The sequence below is a fragment of the Rhodamnia argentea genome, chromosome 9 (genome assembly GCF_020921035.1).
Source record: "Rhodamnia argentea isolate NSW1041297 chromosome 9, ASM2092103v1, whole genome shotgun sequence".
Classification (NCBI taxonomy): Eukaryota; Viridiplantae; Streptophyta; class Magnoliopsida; order Myrtales; family Myrtaceae; genus Rhodamnia; species Rhodamnia argentea.
Window position 1 is genome coordinate 23,206,772 of NC_063158.1, and position 16,211 is coordinate 23,222,982.

Here is a 16,211-nt window from a genome sequence, read left to right on the forward strand (position 1 = left end):
AGTGTTCCTTCGATCTAGTCTTGAACTTTATTTTTCCAAGATGCAATTTCAGGTTCTCTGCCCACCCTTTTTTTAAGTTTATAGGTGAAAAAACAAATGTGCATGAACAATTGGTGGGTTATGCCCACAAAAGAATGAAAAAGGTAATGACGTTTTGCCCTTTTGCAATCGAGTATGTAAATTGCTTTTTTAAGTTAAGTATCTCAAATTTTCAAATTTAGCGCGACATGGGACTTCATTAAATAGATTATCAAGCCGGTATATCTAATAAATGCATCCTTTTCAAAAGTCGGAATTTGTTGCATGTATTAGCTCTAGAATTACTACGGTTATCATATGATTTTACTTACCATATGATTTTACTTACGGCACTCGATTACTTGGTAAAGATTATGTCACCTCCATTGACAAGATGAGAGAAGAAAGAGAGGGAGAGGGATCACATTGGACGCTGTGGACAATATGTTTCCAAACATGTTTATCGTCTTTTTCTTTTTGGGTAATAACATCAAATTAGAATCGTTGCTGAACAAACGGTTCTAAACGATGTTAATGTTCATATTTGTAGTTTTTCTCCGTGATTTTAACACATGCCTCACATTAGTTTGTATTGGAAAGGTTGAGCTACTTAATTGAAAAAAAAAAATTACTCAGTTTGTAAAATGGGTGTAAATTCAAATGCTTGAGATGTGATTCTTTAAAAAAAGAAAAAAAGGACAATTAAATAAGTGGATGAGTTGCCAATGTAAAATACACAAATAAACAAATAGATAAATAAATATAATACAATATTTGGGCTGGAAAGAGGAAGCACGTTAGGCTTTAAAGTATGATCCATAAATAAATTCTTTAGTGGCATCGCCCAGGCCCATTCCCTATATCATGCCCAGCCCAATTTTCTAAACGAACGATTTGAAAATTACTTTCCTTAAATTGATTCCTCGTATAGCTTACATAAATAAATGATCGAAAATTTATTTTTATCATTTGCGAAAATATTTAGGTATAAATTGTAAGAATCAGATTTACTTTAAGTAGCACTGGCACCGGCACCGACACGCGACACTCAACACGACACGACACAATACGTCGAAGCGTTATTTCTAAAAAAAATATAGAATTTTGACACGTTGGGACACGTTGTATATCAAATATATATTTATAAATTTACATGATAAATTATATCATTGATGAATTTCTTCATATTCTTCTGTTAGGGATTCACAATTTTTTTTTTTAGAGCTAGCTAAGTATTTTAATTTCTGGGTGGTTGAGTATATTTGATAAATTTACATTTTGACCACTAATTTGTTGAAAATTCTTAAAATTGACTCCGTGCGAGTCAAAATGGCTTGTCGGGATGTTGGACTCGCGTGTCGTTGATTCGCTGACATATTTAGAGCACTGACCATTTGTTGGAGAGTATCGGAGTGTTGGACATGATACGGAGATTCCCGAACAGTATCTTTGCTTCATAAGATTTACTTGCTGGGCACGTGGTTTTTTTTTTTTTTTTGTTGAACGTTGCCTGCAGTAATAAATGCCGGCGCAAGAAAATGATAAATATTGTTATTATTATTATTATTATTTTTTTTTTTTGGGTTTTTGTTTTTTTTCTTTTGCAATTGATAAGGAAAATGTCCATTTACGTAAGTTTATTACCATGCTCCCGACAGCTCCATGACAGGGTTTTCCCCTCCTTTGGTCGCTTGTCGTCGGAAATTCAATTCAATTTCATGGAACGGTACAATGGTTGGCGGAAAATATTACGTTGAAAAGAAATGAAAGTATTTAGGAGTCTAGCGATGTTTTTTTTTTTTTTGGGTCTGAGGAATCTAGTGATGTTTGGTTGAAGCAATTCGTGTCAATTTATATAGATAATAAGGGTGAGCAAGACGGATCGATCGAATCGGGAATCGCTCCGACCATACTGAATTGGCCAGCTTGATCTAGTTCCTAGGGGCGTCGGTTTGGTTCTCGATTCCATAAAATTGGAATCGGTGATTTTCGGTCCTATTCAATTGAACCGCCCGGAAATCATACTGGGCCGATCAATCTAGTCTGGTATGGTCTCAAGACTATTCGATCTAGTTCCTGGATGGGACTAGACCAGGAATCAATAACTATTAATAGACAGCTTGCATCATGGGAAGTATGAGAATGTTTTAACATTGCAATTTGGGATTTTAACATATATGGAATGTTAAAAAAAAAAATGTTTACTTGCTTGCTTCTCCGGTTATAGATTGATTAAATTAGTCTGATTATCAAGAATTAAACTATGGATTTAACTGACGATGATGTATTTGGTATTTTCAAGTAGAGCGATGTAAGCGATCATGGGGGTGATATGTGCGGTATACTCTTGAAAACTTTTTACTTCAATGGGTAAATCGTAAATGTACCTAAGGTATTGGGTGGCTAAGGTTTATTAATTTTGGAGAAATTAATGATGGAGTGGACCCAATCTCATGGTAGGGTGTACCTTATTTCTTGTCACTATATGACCCTTTCATTACATAGTAAAATTTTGAATAATGAATGATCAATCCCAAGTTGGGAGCTTTCATTCACATATATATCTTTGGATCCGATCCCCATGTTAAAATCTTTTAGTACAATTTACACGATCCATGATGGTTTTAGACGAATCCACGTAAAGTTGGAATTCAAGATCAAAAGGATGATCTTGAATTACTTTTCACGGTCTCTAACCTTTTTACCTTGTGTTGAACTTAGTGAAACTAGGAAAAGTGTAAAAGAAGAAGAAGTTATAAACACATTGCATTAGTACCGATTTAGTCAAAAACCTTTTAATTGAACTAATTTAGTTCTTAATTTTTTTGTATTGGTACCAATTGAATCCATCCAACTAATTTTAGTTAGAAATCGCCGACATTAACATTCTTAACAATATTTTATTTTTTTTCCTTTTCTTTGATGTTCTTAGGTTTTTTTTTCGAAGGCCGGCAAGGGGCGACACTCGACGCTCACCACGCGTGGCCTGTCGCCCATAGCTAGTGAGGGCCGTGATGCCCTCACCGAATTCGGGCCGGGCAAGGGCGCCGCAGCCCTCGCCGAACCCTAGGTGAGGGCTGGTTGACTGATGGTGCTCAACCAAAAATAAAAAAATAAAAAGAAAAGAAAAAAGAAGAAAACAAACAATAAAAAAAAAAGAATATTATTAAAAAAATATCTCTATAAGTGTCGATCGTGCGACACAAGATGGTTGGCGTTCCACGTCGGTGATTTTCGGCCAAAATTGGTCGGATGGACTCAATTGGTACTAATATTGTAAGTTTAAAACTATATTGGTCTAACTAAATAATTTATGACTGAATTGGTACCGATACGATAAGTTTAGGATTTTTTTTGTACTTTTCTCTAGCGAAACTCGGATTACCAATTAGCGATCTTTCACCGCAGAGATGATTCAAATCACTTGTGTAAAATTCTTTCTTACACTGACGGGGTATGCTATGACCGAATCTCGCTTTGGTTTTGGGGGGGCCTAGAACTTTTGTTAAAAATGCCTAATCATGATTATTCTTGCAAGACTCGAGCTGCTTTGTCTGGTGGCCTACAAGAATGAACACGGCAAAGTTGGATCCTAACATAGAAGGACAAAAGAAAAAGAGGATAGCATGAATTGAATTGAATCCAAAGCTTCTCGGCTTTGTGGTACAGTTAAAAGTTTACGGCCGAATTAACCATGGTAAAATATGTTTAAGATTTTCAGGACAATTTTTTCCTATTTAAGACTGATCGGGTAATTTTTCCACGTGAATGGCCACTAGTTGGGGGCCCACTTAGTCCATCGGGACCGGATGGAGGGTAGACTAACATTTCGGATTCATCCTGTTCGATTCCCATGTCCGTGCACCCGAGCCGAATCCCTCCCGACGCATCATTTCGGACTTAAACGGGGTGCAGGAGCGATCATGCGCTCGCCGTCGTCGGGAGTTTTACCCGCTGCAATCGGCACAAGCTGAGGATGGGCGCGGGTTTTACTCCGCGGTCATTTCTCAGAAACAACCTATTCTCACTTCGGGCAAGCGCCCCCCCCGTCGGGGCAATGAATGCTGACGTGGTACCGTGTGAACAGAGAAAACGACAGCGTTTCGATCACGACCCGGCGCTCAAGTCGAGAAATAGAAAATGCATTAACCAGCCCAACTGATCTGCCCACCAACCAAACATAAATAGCCCCCTTTTATTTTTTTTCCCGACTCCTCACATGCAAATATTATAATAAAATTTTCATCCAACCCCAGCCCCAGCTGTACTTTTTCTTGTCCTTATTTGCAAAAAAAGGGGGGTCAAACCCTTTACCCAAAACCCCCCCAACTAAAATCATCGCGACGCTCCGAAAGTGAAGTTTACGTGATTTCCTGCATGCAAAGCGACAGCGCACCAAATTGAAATTCAGTAGCAAGAACATAAAGGTCAAAAAAGAAGAAGAAGACAAATTTAGGGTCACTTTAATTGCGTTACAAAGAAAAAAAAATTTGCGTTGCAATCTTCCCATATCCACAAATGTCAGAGTTGACTTACCTATTCATATATTCTAAAGCAAAGACAAAAAAAGGAATTTACCCAAAAAAAAAGGGGGGTGGGGGGGGCGGGTAATAACAAAAGTGGGGGAAATTGAAAACTTAAAAACATTTTTTGGGGCCATTTTGCAATTTTCATAGGAATATGAAGCACTCCAAAGAAACAAGCGGGTTTTCAAGGGACTCCTTGGCGCTACTTGTCCTTTTACCGCCGCCACCACCACGAGCCTCATGGTTCCTGCCCTCCGTCGGACCCGGCCTGACCCGTCCCGGAGACGGGTTGGTCCTCCGAGCGGACGGGGTCCGACCCACAGCTGGTCCGGCGGAGCCGACGACCCGGCTTGTCGCCGGCGACCCCGACCTCCTCCCGGACCTCTCTCCGGGGTCCGGCCTACCGCCGCGGGCCGACACCGCCCGAAAGGAACCCGGTTCTCGGCTCTGGACCATCCTCAGCGACCCGCCAGAGTTGACGCGCGCCGGAGACCGGTCCAACCGCTTGGCGGGCGAATTACCCGACGCCCGAGATCTGTTGCCGTGATCGTTACGAACCCCAACGTCGCGGGGAAGGGACCGGGACTTGGCCGCCGCCTGGCCCCGGAGCTTCGCCGGGGGTCTGTTGCCAGCCCTCGGTTTGGCGTCGTCGGTGAGGTTCGTGGCGGTGGACAAGCTCTCGCTCAAGCTGCAAATCTCCGAGACCTCCTCGGAGGCCTCGTCGGCGGCGGCGAAGACGGCGGGGCTCTTCTCGCGCCTCGCTAGAAGCGGGTATCCGGCTTCGCGGGCCGCGGGCTTGGCGTTCGGGCAAGTGGGTGTCTCGGAGAGCACTTCTTTGACGGTCTCCTCGTCCATGGAAGGGGGTGGAGCTCTGCTCTCGGTGGATTTGGCTCTCCTGTGATCCGAGGAAGACGAAGCAGAGGGTCGGCGACCATGGGTGCTCGCGCAGCAACCCATTCTCGTGTTTGCGTGATCTTGAGCGTGTGTGGAGGGATTGGAGTTGGGAGTGAAGGGTTGAAGCTTGAAGGTGAAATGGGACGATGGGGAAGTTTGTGGGAATAATAAAATGGAGTCGGGATCGGTTAAGGGAAGGTCAATGCAATGAATTGAATGTGTTCTTTTTGGGTCACTCCCCCCCATGTGTTCCCACAGTCATGGGCATGAAGATATGATGAGAGACTACTGTGCTTGTTGGATTAAGTTGGGGAATACCAAAAAAAAAAAAAAAATTGGTAGTGAAAAAAAATGGCGGATTAGAGAATATTGCCCGTGCCATAAATTTGGAAAAATTATCAAAAAAATCTTAAATTTATTGAAATTGTGCCAATTCAGTCATAAACTTTTTTTCTTCAATTCAATCCTAAACCTTATACATTTGTGCCAATTTAATCCATTAGGCCGGCCGATCTTGACGTGAATAATTTTTAACAATATTTTAAGATTTTTCAAACTTATTAATTATTATATATATTTTTAATAACTTTTTTATGTCCTTTTTTTTTTTTGGTTAGGGTCTGCAAGGAGGCCGTGGAGGCCACCGGGGGAGGGCCTTTGAGCCCTCGCCCGCCACCGCACGAGGGTTGTGAGCCCTCGCTCGCAGCTGGCGAGGCCTCATGGTCTTCGCCTAGATTTGGGTGAGGTCGCAAGCTCTTGCCCAGCGACAACCAAGTGGTCGGCGGCCTCCTAACAAAAAAGAAAAGAAAAAGATAGAAAAAAAGTTATTAGAAAAATATAAAAATATTATTAATAATTTTCCATATCAACATTGATGGCACTACGTAAGTGCCTGCCGACCAAATGAACCGAATTGGCATAAATGCAAAAGATTTAGCACCAAATTGGGAAGAAAATGTTTAAGACTTAATCGACACAATTGCAACAGATTTAAGATTTTTTTGGCAGTTTTTCCCAAATAAATTACTATGAGAGACTTCAATCACGTCCCCTACAAAAGACCAAAAAAAGCAACGGCCAATTAGGTATTTTTCTAACAATAGAGAAAGAAACTTACTATTAACTTAGGGATACTGCTGCTCTTTTTGGAAATACTACGAATCATAAGATCTGCAGAACTTAAGATGACAAAAAAGAAAACTAAATCCTATAAACTGAAATAACATGTACGGAGTAAACTTTTGTTAGTGAGGACGATTATGAATGCCAAAGAAAAGTCACGATCGGGGTCCGGTCCATTTAAGGACCCCATGTTAGCAATAAAATTGAGGAATGAAGGAAGCGGACGCTCGAATTCACTACGACAGGCCACCCGACCCTCATCAACCACGAAAATACGGAAGCCAATGTAGGAAATTAACGTTGATGTAGACATATGCAACAGATGGAATTAAATAGGAATTAAATCATATTGCAGATCAATCATCATTGCCTCAACAAGAATATGAATCGAGGACCACTTGCTTTGTTGAATGACATACAGTTTAGACTATAATTGGAGAAATTACGTGAACAAAGACATCATTAAACTTCCCAAAATAAAAATAAAAATTGGAGCGTTAGTTCATGCTATTAGCACATGAGGGGACATGTCTGTCATTTTTGGCTCTTTTTCATGTCTCTTTCATCTAGCTGATTAAGATTATCCATGAATAATAACTTAAGCGTCAACGTAATTGGCTTTGTTTTGTAATTTCGATTGAATTAGTTGTTTTTATTCTAGGCCAATGGTTTTCCCTATTATGAGAAATGAGATTTGCCTATGTTGGTGATGCAATCCCATGTTCTTGGTCATCATCGGCAAGAACCCGGTTCAAAAACATCGCCAGCCGGACTCCGCCTTGAGCGACTCTCTTCATGACGATCGGCATCCTCGAGTTGAAGTAGTCATCTGTCATCACACGACATTTCAACACGCTTAGTGTAGAGCTAATGTGCAGTGATATATCTTTGTAATGTTAATTAACATTCTGCAGATGTCCAGCTGATAATAAAGAACCCTATTGAGGCTATAAATCTTTACCTACAAGAGTGACGCCGGACTCGACGCCTTTGTAACCATATTTGCAGGCGATGGCTATGCTCTCGTCCGCGTACTTGGTCGGACAAGAGTCGAGGTCGTCACAGTGGGTCCACGACGAAATATCATCTGACCATGCCCCCTTATTTCACAACAGAAGAAGGCAACAACAAATCTAATTACAAAAGGCATTTCAGACACGTTAAGATCACTTTGAACTAGAGAGAAAGAGTACATCAGTGAAGTTGGCCTCAATGTCTTGAAGGAGGAGGCTCGTGTCCTTCTCATAGTAATCTGCTTCTGCTGTTAAAATGATCTCCCTGTCCCATACCTAATCATACAGAAAGAGTGAACACATAGTCAAACAGCATCTACATCTCTGTCAGTTGGCCTGCCGGCTTCCGGGGATACCGCACTTGCACGTCACATGCATGCACGTGTGCACACCATGCATGAGAAGCTACCTGAATTCCGGCATGTCTAAACAAGACACAAGATTCATGTTCACTTCGACCTAATTATGATCTTGTCGTATCACCCCGCAAAGAAGTTTTATTACAGTATTTTTGGTGCATTTAGCATTTCCTTCTAGAAAGATGCTATACTCTTCTGTGATTTGATATTGGGTGTGTTTATTCGAGTGAAAGTGTTTTTTGGAAATTCATTTTGCTAACTTTTACCTGTTTGGTTCGCCAAAAATGAATAATCAATCGAAAACATTTTCCCGCCAACAAAAATATTCATGTATAAATTAGAAAATTGATTTTTTTTTATTTTTTTTTCTTTCCATCGGCCAATCACAACACCTCGGCGACGATATGTAGCAAGGCAAGCATGAGCCCCGCCAAATCCTAGCGAGCTCGAGCTCGCCCGAAGAGGCTCGACCTCGCTAGTATCGAGTGACGCCGAGCCTCGTCGGATCTAGAGCTCGAGCTATCCCAAGCAAGTCAAAAGAAAATAAAAATAATTTAAAAATTCATTTTTTTTTGTCTCGCATGAAGTCATTTGAAATCATTTTTCAAATGAGAACCAAACACCGAAAAATATTTTCAATCACATGTCATATGTCACCAAACAAAACCATTTTCCTGGAAAATGATTTTTGAAAAATAATTTTTCTTGTTCATGAAGTTTTTCATGTAACAAACGCGTCATACGTGAGTGATCATATAATATCGGTCCCTTGAGAGATGAATTCAAGAGAAAGTAGTTAGTCTCGTTAAAATAATCGGATAGAAGATGCCAAAATAAAAGGTGTTATGTAAATGTCGTGGTACGGCCTAATGAAGACAAAAAGGTGTTAGGCAACCCAATGAAGGATGTGTATCAGGCAAGGCAAGGCTACGCTATTTTTAGCCTTGAAGTTATTCCATCTTTTGCCTTTAAGCCTTTCCTTTTAGCCTTAAAGGCAACGCAAAAGCTCTTTTTGAGCAAAAGCCGTGGACGTCAAGAAACTGGGTTAATGCTTACATGATGCAGATTAGACTTGTGCCTGAACCAGTGCAACTCGATCGAGTTCCCTCCTCTGTCGCTCGTGTACCCGATGTGCATCGGCTAGCAGAAAACGCGATAATTAGCAAATATTATTTGGAGAAGGCGACTATCATCTTCGTAAGCTATAAAGATCATGAATCAAAAGGTAGTAACTTTTAGAGCAGGCTGGAGTACCTGATGAATATCTCCCATGAAGTGTGACAAGAACAGCAAGGCTTCTGTCATGTTATCTGCAATGCTAAGTAACTTACATTAGGATATCATGCTCACAGGCTAAATTAAATTTAACCAAAAGGGTATTTCTTGAAGTAATTAGAAAGTTTTAGTTACATCTTCGATCTGCAGTTCCCTCTTTGAAATGCGAGAGCTGAGAAGTGAAGTTCTGGATGGCACCAGCAACGCACATGTTCTTCTTGCCATGTGGATCATGGCAATCCCCTAATGAAACCACGAGAACATGAGTTTCCATTAGTGCTTTACCTTTCTGTACAGACCGTAAGGCCACAGAAATTGAGCTTAGAGTGTCTTACTAGCATACTCGAAGGTGCAATCGTTGTCCGGGGTGTCGATGAAGTGGAGCGGACTCGTCCACTGGTACTTGTGCCAGTGCCGGATTTGATCTGGCCACGTGCAGAGTGACGAGAGGTCGCCGTCCGCGTACGGCGGCAATAAATGCCGGACGACTTCAGCTGCCTCCGGCTTCAGTAGAGACTGCAAAATAGGGAGCACTGGTTAACTTATTAATCTTATAGCATGTGTGATTTGCAAGCTTTTACTGTTGGAATTAGTGAAGATATTCTCTTCGAAAATCCCAGGGCATCTGGCGTCACGCCTTTTGTTTAGGTGATGACAGATCGAATGAAGAGCAGCGAAATTTATAACTTTTAAGAGGTAAAATCGGCAAGCTGCAAACAGTTTAGAATGTCTATTTTCAGTTGACCACGTCCGCACGACAAAGAGGAAGATTTTCTCGGTCTTCATAGGAGACCGATAGACTGGAATCTGAGCAGAATCGAAATCGTTATTTTTTGTTCGTTTCCTTGTGATTATATGATGAAGTGGGCACAGATTACCTGATAAAAGTTCGAACGACTACATGGCAACCAGAGCTCTCAAGAGCCTGTTAAAGGCTAAAAAGAGCTTAAAACATCAACTTATTAGGACATGGTCTTCTTTCAACAAGTAAGAATCCGAGCAAACCTTAGTCTGAAATGCACAATATATGTAGAAAACCCAGAGTACGAAAATGCCGTAGATCATTTCAATTCACCCATTTTCAGCTGCGTTGGGAAATTTTCCATTAACTTCCAGAGGATTTTCGATTAAGGAAATGGATAGACAAGAACTGCCTGGACAGCATACTGAAAAACATTACCTGTGCAATTTGACAAGTCATGATGTGCCCTTCTTTGCTCCAGCAATGGACTCCAGTCACTAACATGAAAACCATACTCATCGAGACAAACAACTGGAGAGAAGACATTTTCATCGGATATCAAAACAATACGAGCTTCCTCTCAAACCAATCTTTGCTGTATCGCAGTTGTAAGTGAATTGCAAAGATGAAAAACGATCACAGGAAGGCCAATGAGATATATATACACAACTTTTGAGAACATTTCCATTGCTTGCACGTAAGCATTTCTAACTGTTGTTGCTTGTCCCAAACGTTTGACTGCCATTACATAGAGAACAGGGCATATTCTGGGATATACATAGCATCAGCATGTAAAATAGGATGGAGAGGATTAGGTGGCCAAGGAGTGTAATTATTTTTTGCCCTTAAAGGTTGATAAAAAAAGAGAACGGCTAGTCAATTCCGCTTAGTAGATCGTCCATGTGGCTGAACCGAATTATCAGGTCCCCATGCCGTGAGCTTGAGAAACAGTTGGTGTACTCCAATAGTCTTTCATTCACGTGCAGTTTGCTTCGGAGAAGCGAAAACCCGGTTCAGGATCGCCGCTAAGCGGACCCCTGCCTGAGCTAGTCTCTTCTCTACAATAGGCAGCCTTGAGAGGAAGTAGCCATCTACATGGAAGAAGATCAATATGCTATTAGTATGTGAAACGAAAAGACTATGCAATGAAATCGAGGAAATTAAAGTTGTGATATGTCTAGTGCCACCCCCAAGGAGGATACTGGCAGATAAGTAAAGGAAAAGATCAACAAATTTGAATGAGATCTCCTCTTGAAGCAATTTTGAAGTGGAGTTGTCATAAAACAATTGACATCGCTGCCTTTTCATCTCCATTACAATGCATGTTACAGCTTCTGACCTGTTTGATGCCATAGCTTTTACAGCACATAAAGCAGTAAGCATGTGTTGGACAGTTCATACCTCTCAAACAGGACATGCGATCTTTCAATAATATGGCATTACCAGAAGGTGATAAATGATGAAAAAATAAGGAAAGAAGAACCTGTTAGAGTGCTTCCTGGTGTGGCGTTCCTGTATGCGTATTTACATGCCAGCTTGATGCTTTCAGAAGCGTAACTGCAAAAAGACAAAAAAAGATGGTAATGATGTTCGTCTAAATGACAAGATAAACAGTCAACTTTTTATCCAATCGAAGAGAAAACTGTATCTCGAGCAAATATTTGCTAGATCAGCTTCACTGTGGGATACTCTTTGCAGGGTAAAAACTACACTCATAAAATAGGCAGCCCGAAGAACTCATGCATGGCTGGAAATGTTATAAGCACAAGTCAGTGATGCATAACGTGGCGTCCTGGTGAAACAATCAATTCAACAACGATCAGCACATGTAAAAGCAAAAGAGGAGACTTACGGATCTGGACAAACTGTTTTGTTAGATGCACAATCTCCCCAAGATGGTACATCATTGGACCAGCCATCCTAAATCATCAAGATATATAGAAAGGGTAAAGAAAAGACAGTTGCACAGTTATAACAGTTGTTCATGCTTAATTTTGCATGATGGGTCGCACTCTCACCAAAGAATTCTAAATTAAGTGAAACCAACAGCAAGCAAACTATAGAAATTGTAAACTTGAATCATTCTAAAATAAGCATCATTTGAAAATTAGGTAAAAAATGTTAATCGGACAAAGGAAAAAGTGCTAACAGCTACAAAGACAGAGCGCCCCCTCCACCTGAAACAAGTTTATGAAGTGTCCTCAATATGATCAAAATCAGGCTTTTATAGGGTGCAATGGCATAAAAAAGGTCCATAAAATACTACTGTTATCAAACAAAGAAACAGAAAAAACTTCACTTTACACAGCTACTACATGATCAAAATCATGGAAGCCATATTCTGCACTTTATAATTAGATAAGACTCATTCCAGCGGTCGCATCCCATGACACAACATCTTGTGCTTTCAAATGCACTTTGTGAGTTTCTTTTTTACTTTCTAATCCCTAGAATAAAGAAACTAAATGGAGCTTAGTGAATCATATGCCTCATGAGAGTGATTATATTCTTTACTTAAGCAAGACATATTGCTACAACACCACGTAATTTTCACTCGAGAAGTAGAAGATGCTGAAAAATACAATAATCCGAATAAATATTGGCAAAACCTACCGTAATGTTTCTCTGAATGGCTTGGATCATTTGAGAAAGATCAGACTGATAAAATGTTTTTAATGCAGAATCAATAATCATGTTGTCCCACACCTGAAATGATATTGTTTTGACAGATGTAAGGATATCTTGGTTTAATTTATATCGTCATGACAACTGGATCTTCCAACTTGATCAGAGCAGTCACTACTTGCTAATTGGCAAAGCTGACAAACAGGAAAACTACAAGGACACATAGTCAAGATCTGGGTAATACTAAAGAAACTAGACCTTGTCCCTTGCACATAGGGTTGGCCAGTTATCATGACTCTGGATTACATTAGACTGATTGAAATCAAATATCCTACCTAAGAATAATACATAAATGAGTCCATATTTAGACTTAGTCGATGTGCTCCATCATGCATAAATCAACTTAGTTTCACACAAGCTTTATTCTTCAGAAGACATCTTAAAAGTTGAGGAGAGACTAACAACATAGAAATTCCAACGGGGTCAACCTTCACCCTCCTTCACATAAAATTTCTAAGACAAATACTCAAATTGTAAGGCATTTCAGAAGATTTGATTCCTACTATCTTAGAGCACAGAACTGCTTCTTGTCATAAATCTTGCACACTTGATTTTCTCAATGTCCTCCATTGACAATGGACTGGACAGGCCACGAAGCTTGATCAGTGGAAGGAACACTTACATGGTGTAAATTAGTCTTCCTCCGGTACCAATGAACAATTACCGTATTTCCACCCAAATCTCCAGTGAAACCAACGTGCAGGGGCTGCCAGACAGAAGAAGATAGTTAACCTAAGATTTTCTCATAGTTTATGGTTGAGGAGGAGCATGGATTCCCTAATGGTAAAGTCATACACAATTAAGGATTTCCTACTTGCAGTAGCATGTCTAGCCCACGCAATATGTTTCTCCATGACTACCACACAATTTACTCTTGGGAGAATAAATATTTGTGAAATAAGCAAAAGGTGATTGTTTGACAGCTATTAAACATTTCGCATATCTCATTCTTTGTCTTTGCTAAGAGATTCCAGAAGTGAAAACCTGATGGACATCCCCAACAAAATGTGATAAGAAAAGAAGTGCCTCTGTTAAGTTGTCTGCAAACATCAGAAAGGAGTGAGACGCCAAGATGGAGGGATCCTGAAGGAGGTAAAGGACATATATTGATGCATCCTTAAAGCAAACGATGTTTACAATTTGTTATTGCATAGGAGTCGCCAACTGCTTCGAGTTGCCTTGTATAATTGTAGATTGCCCCGGTAACGCACATATCTTTGTGCCCGGAAGAGTCATGGCAATCTCCTACAAATAGAAGGTAGAGAGTATTATTTTCCCCTTTTCTGCACTAGATTTATTAAGAATAACCGTGGGCAAGGCCCAATGACAGACATGCGGAGCATAGTACGTGAGGCCAATCAAGCATAGCTTAAACTCAGCTATTATGATCTCTAACATAGACTCTAGAGTGACAGAGAGGAGTCTTCGCACGATATAAAGAGACTGTTGTCAACTAGACTCTTACATAAATTTCAACAGCAAGGCAACCAATGTTAATAGCCACCACTTAATACTGCAAGAAACTGCAAGCAAACATATGTCCTATGCATCAAGAGAAAATATAGCATGATTAGTTTGGTTACTCAAGCGCCAAGTCACCTCAGCCCCCTGAGTGTGCTTTGCGTAATTTGGTAAATCAGGAAAAGCAATAACTTGCTTGCAATATCCAGCATAGCTTAGATGATGTGAGAGTATTAAAATTGATGATACTGCCAATACATATATCAAAGTAGTATGACATCAGATTCATAAAGAGTACAAGGATCAGTTCAACGGAAGCTTAATGCTATCCCACAGCAAGAACAATATGGCACGTGCCGTAAAAAGATATAGGGGCTAAGAGAAGAAGATTCACAATGCAGGAAATGTAGACCACTCACTGCAGTATTCATAGTTACACTTGAAATCTGGCGTGTCAACATAGTGCAAAGCAGCACTCCAGTGATAGTGAAAACGAATCTCATCAGGCCAGGAGCAAAGAGATGCAAGATCCCCTCCAGCATAATCAGGAAGCAAATGTTTTACCACAGCCTTGGCATCTTCTGTTAGAAGCTCCTTATGCATTTAAAAATTTAAAATCAATTATTTTCCAACCAAAAAACAATACTGATGAAGCTTCCATTTCATCACTTTATGTAAACTGATTTTTACTTAACTATGTGATGATGGGAACTGGAACCAGTTATCATTCACCAATCCCATGTCTTTATATCTAACTGGGTGAGCCCCTTGGATCTTTATTCGTACGTGATTATCAAATTCATGCATTCAATTGGAGCATTGAAATGAGATCTAATACAACTTAGCTTCCAACAACCCCTTTAATTTATTTAGCAATTCCGTTGCCTCACAAAAGTTATTTCGGAATCTCTAAACCACAAAGTCGACCTTTTTCTGTACAGCGACCTCCAAAGTCGACCAACTAGAGTCTGAAAGCAGATTGGCATAACCAATCCTGTTGAGAATCAAGTAACTTAATCAAGCAGAACGCTAAAAGCCTCCACAGAACCTATCCAACGACACAGCTTTTATCTGTAGAAGCAAACTCATGAACGGTCCTTATGAAGGACAAATCACGATCATAGCGAAAATTTTCAGAACTCATTTCAAAAAGCCATCTGGATTGTCCTTAACCGAAGCAGATCAATAAATGGTGAACTCACCTCTGCTATTTTGCAAGTTGCGTAGTGACCTTCCTTTCCCCAACCGAGAACACCACTGATCAACTGAAGAAGCACGACAAACCTCCAAGCCAGAAGAAACCCATTTCCACCCATATCCCGCCAGAAAACAGATCTTGAAACCGGTGTCTTATCAAATTAAGCCAAGAGTCAACTTCAATTCGGTAGCTCATCAACCATTGCGTGAATACCAAGAGAACCCACCACTTAATTTGCGGGTCACACAGCTTCAAGAACAAAATGGAGAGTCTGAAAGTTCTGATTTTTACAGACTCTTCACGACATGAGGAACGGCAACTGTTCTGAGTTCAAGAACTCAAATTCGTCATCAACCCTCGGCCGGACGACCGCATTAGCAGAAACCAACATGAAGACTAAGATCTTAGTAACACGAGATTACCTGACTGATTCTTCAGAGCATCAATGGATTTTCTTCGTGGGGACTCTGCTTGTTTCCGGTGTAGCTGTCGTTCAAACGATCAACGGAAATTGCAAAGAGGTGAAAATCCCAAAAGATCAAACATAATTTAAAAACAGAAGAAGAAAGATGATGAAGCGACAGCGACGTGCGCATCGTGCTAACCGTCTGATTAGTGATTGGCTTTCCGTCTGAAAAAGTGATTCGTTTCTTCAATTTACCGCCTACTTTCATTTGCACAATTGCGATTCGTCCCTGGATTTTGACGTTTGTTTCAATTTACTTCACCCGACCCACAATTTGTTATAAAAAAAATTGCAAAAAAGTCCCTGACTTATGCGAATATCCCTAATTATATGAAAATTTTTCTTTAATACTTACGTCGTAACCATCACAATAATGTTCAATATACTTCTCTTACTTTACGCAGTGCTTAAATTTTGAATTCGCTCACATTTAACATAAATTTTCAAATCGA

The 16,211-nt window shown here is 40.3% G+C and overlaps 4 protein-coding genes across 5 annotated transcripts in view; all 4 read right to left on the reverse strand.

Annotated features, from left to right (window-relative positions):
* Positions 1 to 16,211, reverse strand: part of LOC115739662 (equilibrative nucleotide transporter 3-like) — a 469,706-nt gene that overhangs the window by 116,804 nt on the left and 336,691 nt on the right. The gene's annotated exons all lie outside the window — the stretch shown is intronic.
* LOC115739752 (translation initiation factor IF-2) lies at positions 4,644 to 5,587 on the reverse strand. The gene is made up of 2 exons (XM_030672985.2): positions 5,540 to 5,587; positions 4,644 to 5,504 (listed from the first exon to the last, which is right to left on the reverse strand). Exon 2 carries the CDS (start codon positions 5,499 to 5,501, stop codon positions 4,689 to 4,691), a length of 813 nt encoding a protein of 270 aa, XP_030528845.1. The 5' UTR covers positions 5,502 to 5,504; positions 5,540 to 5,587; the 3' UTR covers positions 4,644 to 4,688.
* LOC115739727 (endonuclease 1) lies at positions 6,927 to 10,525 on the reverse strand. Of its 2 annotated transcripts, none has more exons than XM_048285732.1 (9): positions 10,388 to 10,525; positions 9,543 to 9,723; positions 9,343 to 9,450; positions 9,187 to 9,242; positions 8,989 to 9,072; positions 7,754 to 7,849; positions 7,522 to 7,660; positions 7,254 to 7,389; positions 6,927 to 7,222 (listed from the first exon to the last, which is right to left on the reverse strand). In XM_048285732.1, exons 1-8 carry the CDS (start codon positions 10,499 to 10,501, stop codon positions 7,259 to 7,261), a joined length of 909 nt encoding a protein of 302 aa, XP_048141689.1. In that variant the 5' UTR covers positions 10,502 to 10,525; the 3' UTR covers positions 6,927 to 7,222; positions 7,254 to 7,258. The 2 variants fall into 2 exon arrangements, with proteins under 2 accessions (XP_048141689.1, XP_030528812.1); XM_030672952.2 differs by having other exon boundaries at positions 6,927 to 7,169; positions 7,214 to 7,389.
* On the reverse strand, positions 10,608 to 15,902 carry LOC115739728 (endonuclease 4-like). Its single transcript, XM_030672954.2, has 11 exons — positions 15,716 to 15,902; positions 15,520 to 15,617; positions 15,298 to 15,444; positions 14,515 to 14,689; positions 13,772 to 13,879; positions 13,619 to 13,674; positions 13,257 to 13,340; positions 12,563 to 12,655; positions 11,802 to 11,869; positions 11,433 to 11,506; positions 10,608 to 11,040 (listed from the first exon to the last, which is right to left on the reverse strand). The coding sequence occupies exons 3-11, from the start codon at positions 15,409 to 15,411 to the stop codon at positions 10,922 to 10,924; spliced, it is 891 nt and encodes a 296-aa protein (XP_030528814.1). The 5' UTR covers positions 15,412 to 15,444; positions 15,520 to 15,617; positions 15,716 to 15,902; the 3' UTR covers positions 10,608 to 10,921.

Bases quoted from the DNA above. Each gene is read 5' to 3' on its own strand.
- LOC115739752 (XM_030672985.2), bottom strand. From the start codon at position 5,501: ATGGGTTGCTGCGCGAGCACCCATGGTCGCCGACCCTCTGCTTCGTCT.
- LOC115739727 (XM_048285732.1), bottom strand. From the start codon at position 10,501: ATGAAAATGTCTTCTCTCCAGTTGTTTGTCTCGATGAGTATGGTTTTC. The intron at 9,451-9,542 runs GTAAGACACTCT...TGGTTTCATTAG, and splicing joins TTGCACCTTCGAGTATGCTA to GGGATTGCCATGATCCACAT. The intron at 9,243-9,342 runs GTAACTAAAACT...TTAGCATTGCAG, and splicing joins GGGAACTGCAGATCGAAGAT to ATAACATGACAGAAGCCTTG.
- LOC115739728 (XM_030672954.2), bottom strand. From the start codon at position 15,411: ATGGGTGGAAATGGGTTTCTTCTGGCTTGGAGGTTTGTCGTGCTTCTT. The intron at 14,690-15,297 runs GTGAGTTCACCA...TAAATGCATAAG, and splicing joins CAACTTGCAAAATAGCAGAG to GAGCTTCTAACAGAAGATGC. The intron at 12,656-13,256 runs GTAAGTGTTCCT...ATATCATTTCAG, and splicing joins GGAAGACTAATTTACACCAT to GTGTGGGACAACATGATTAT.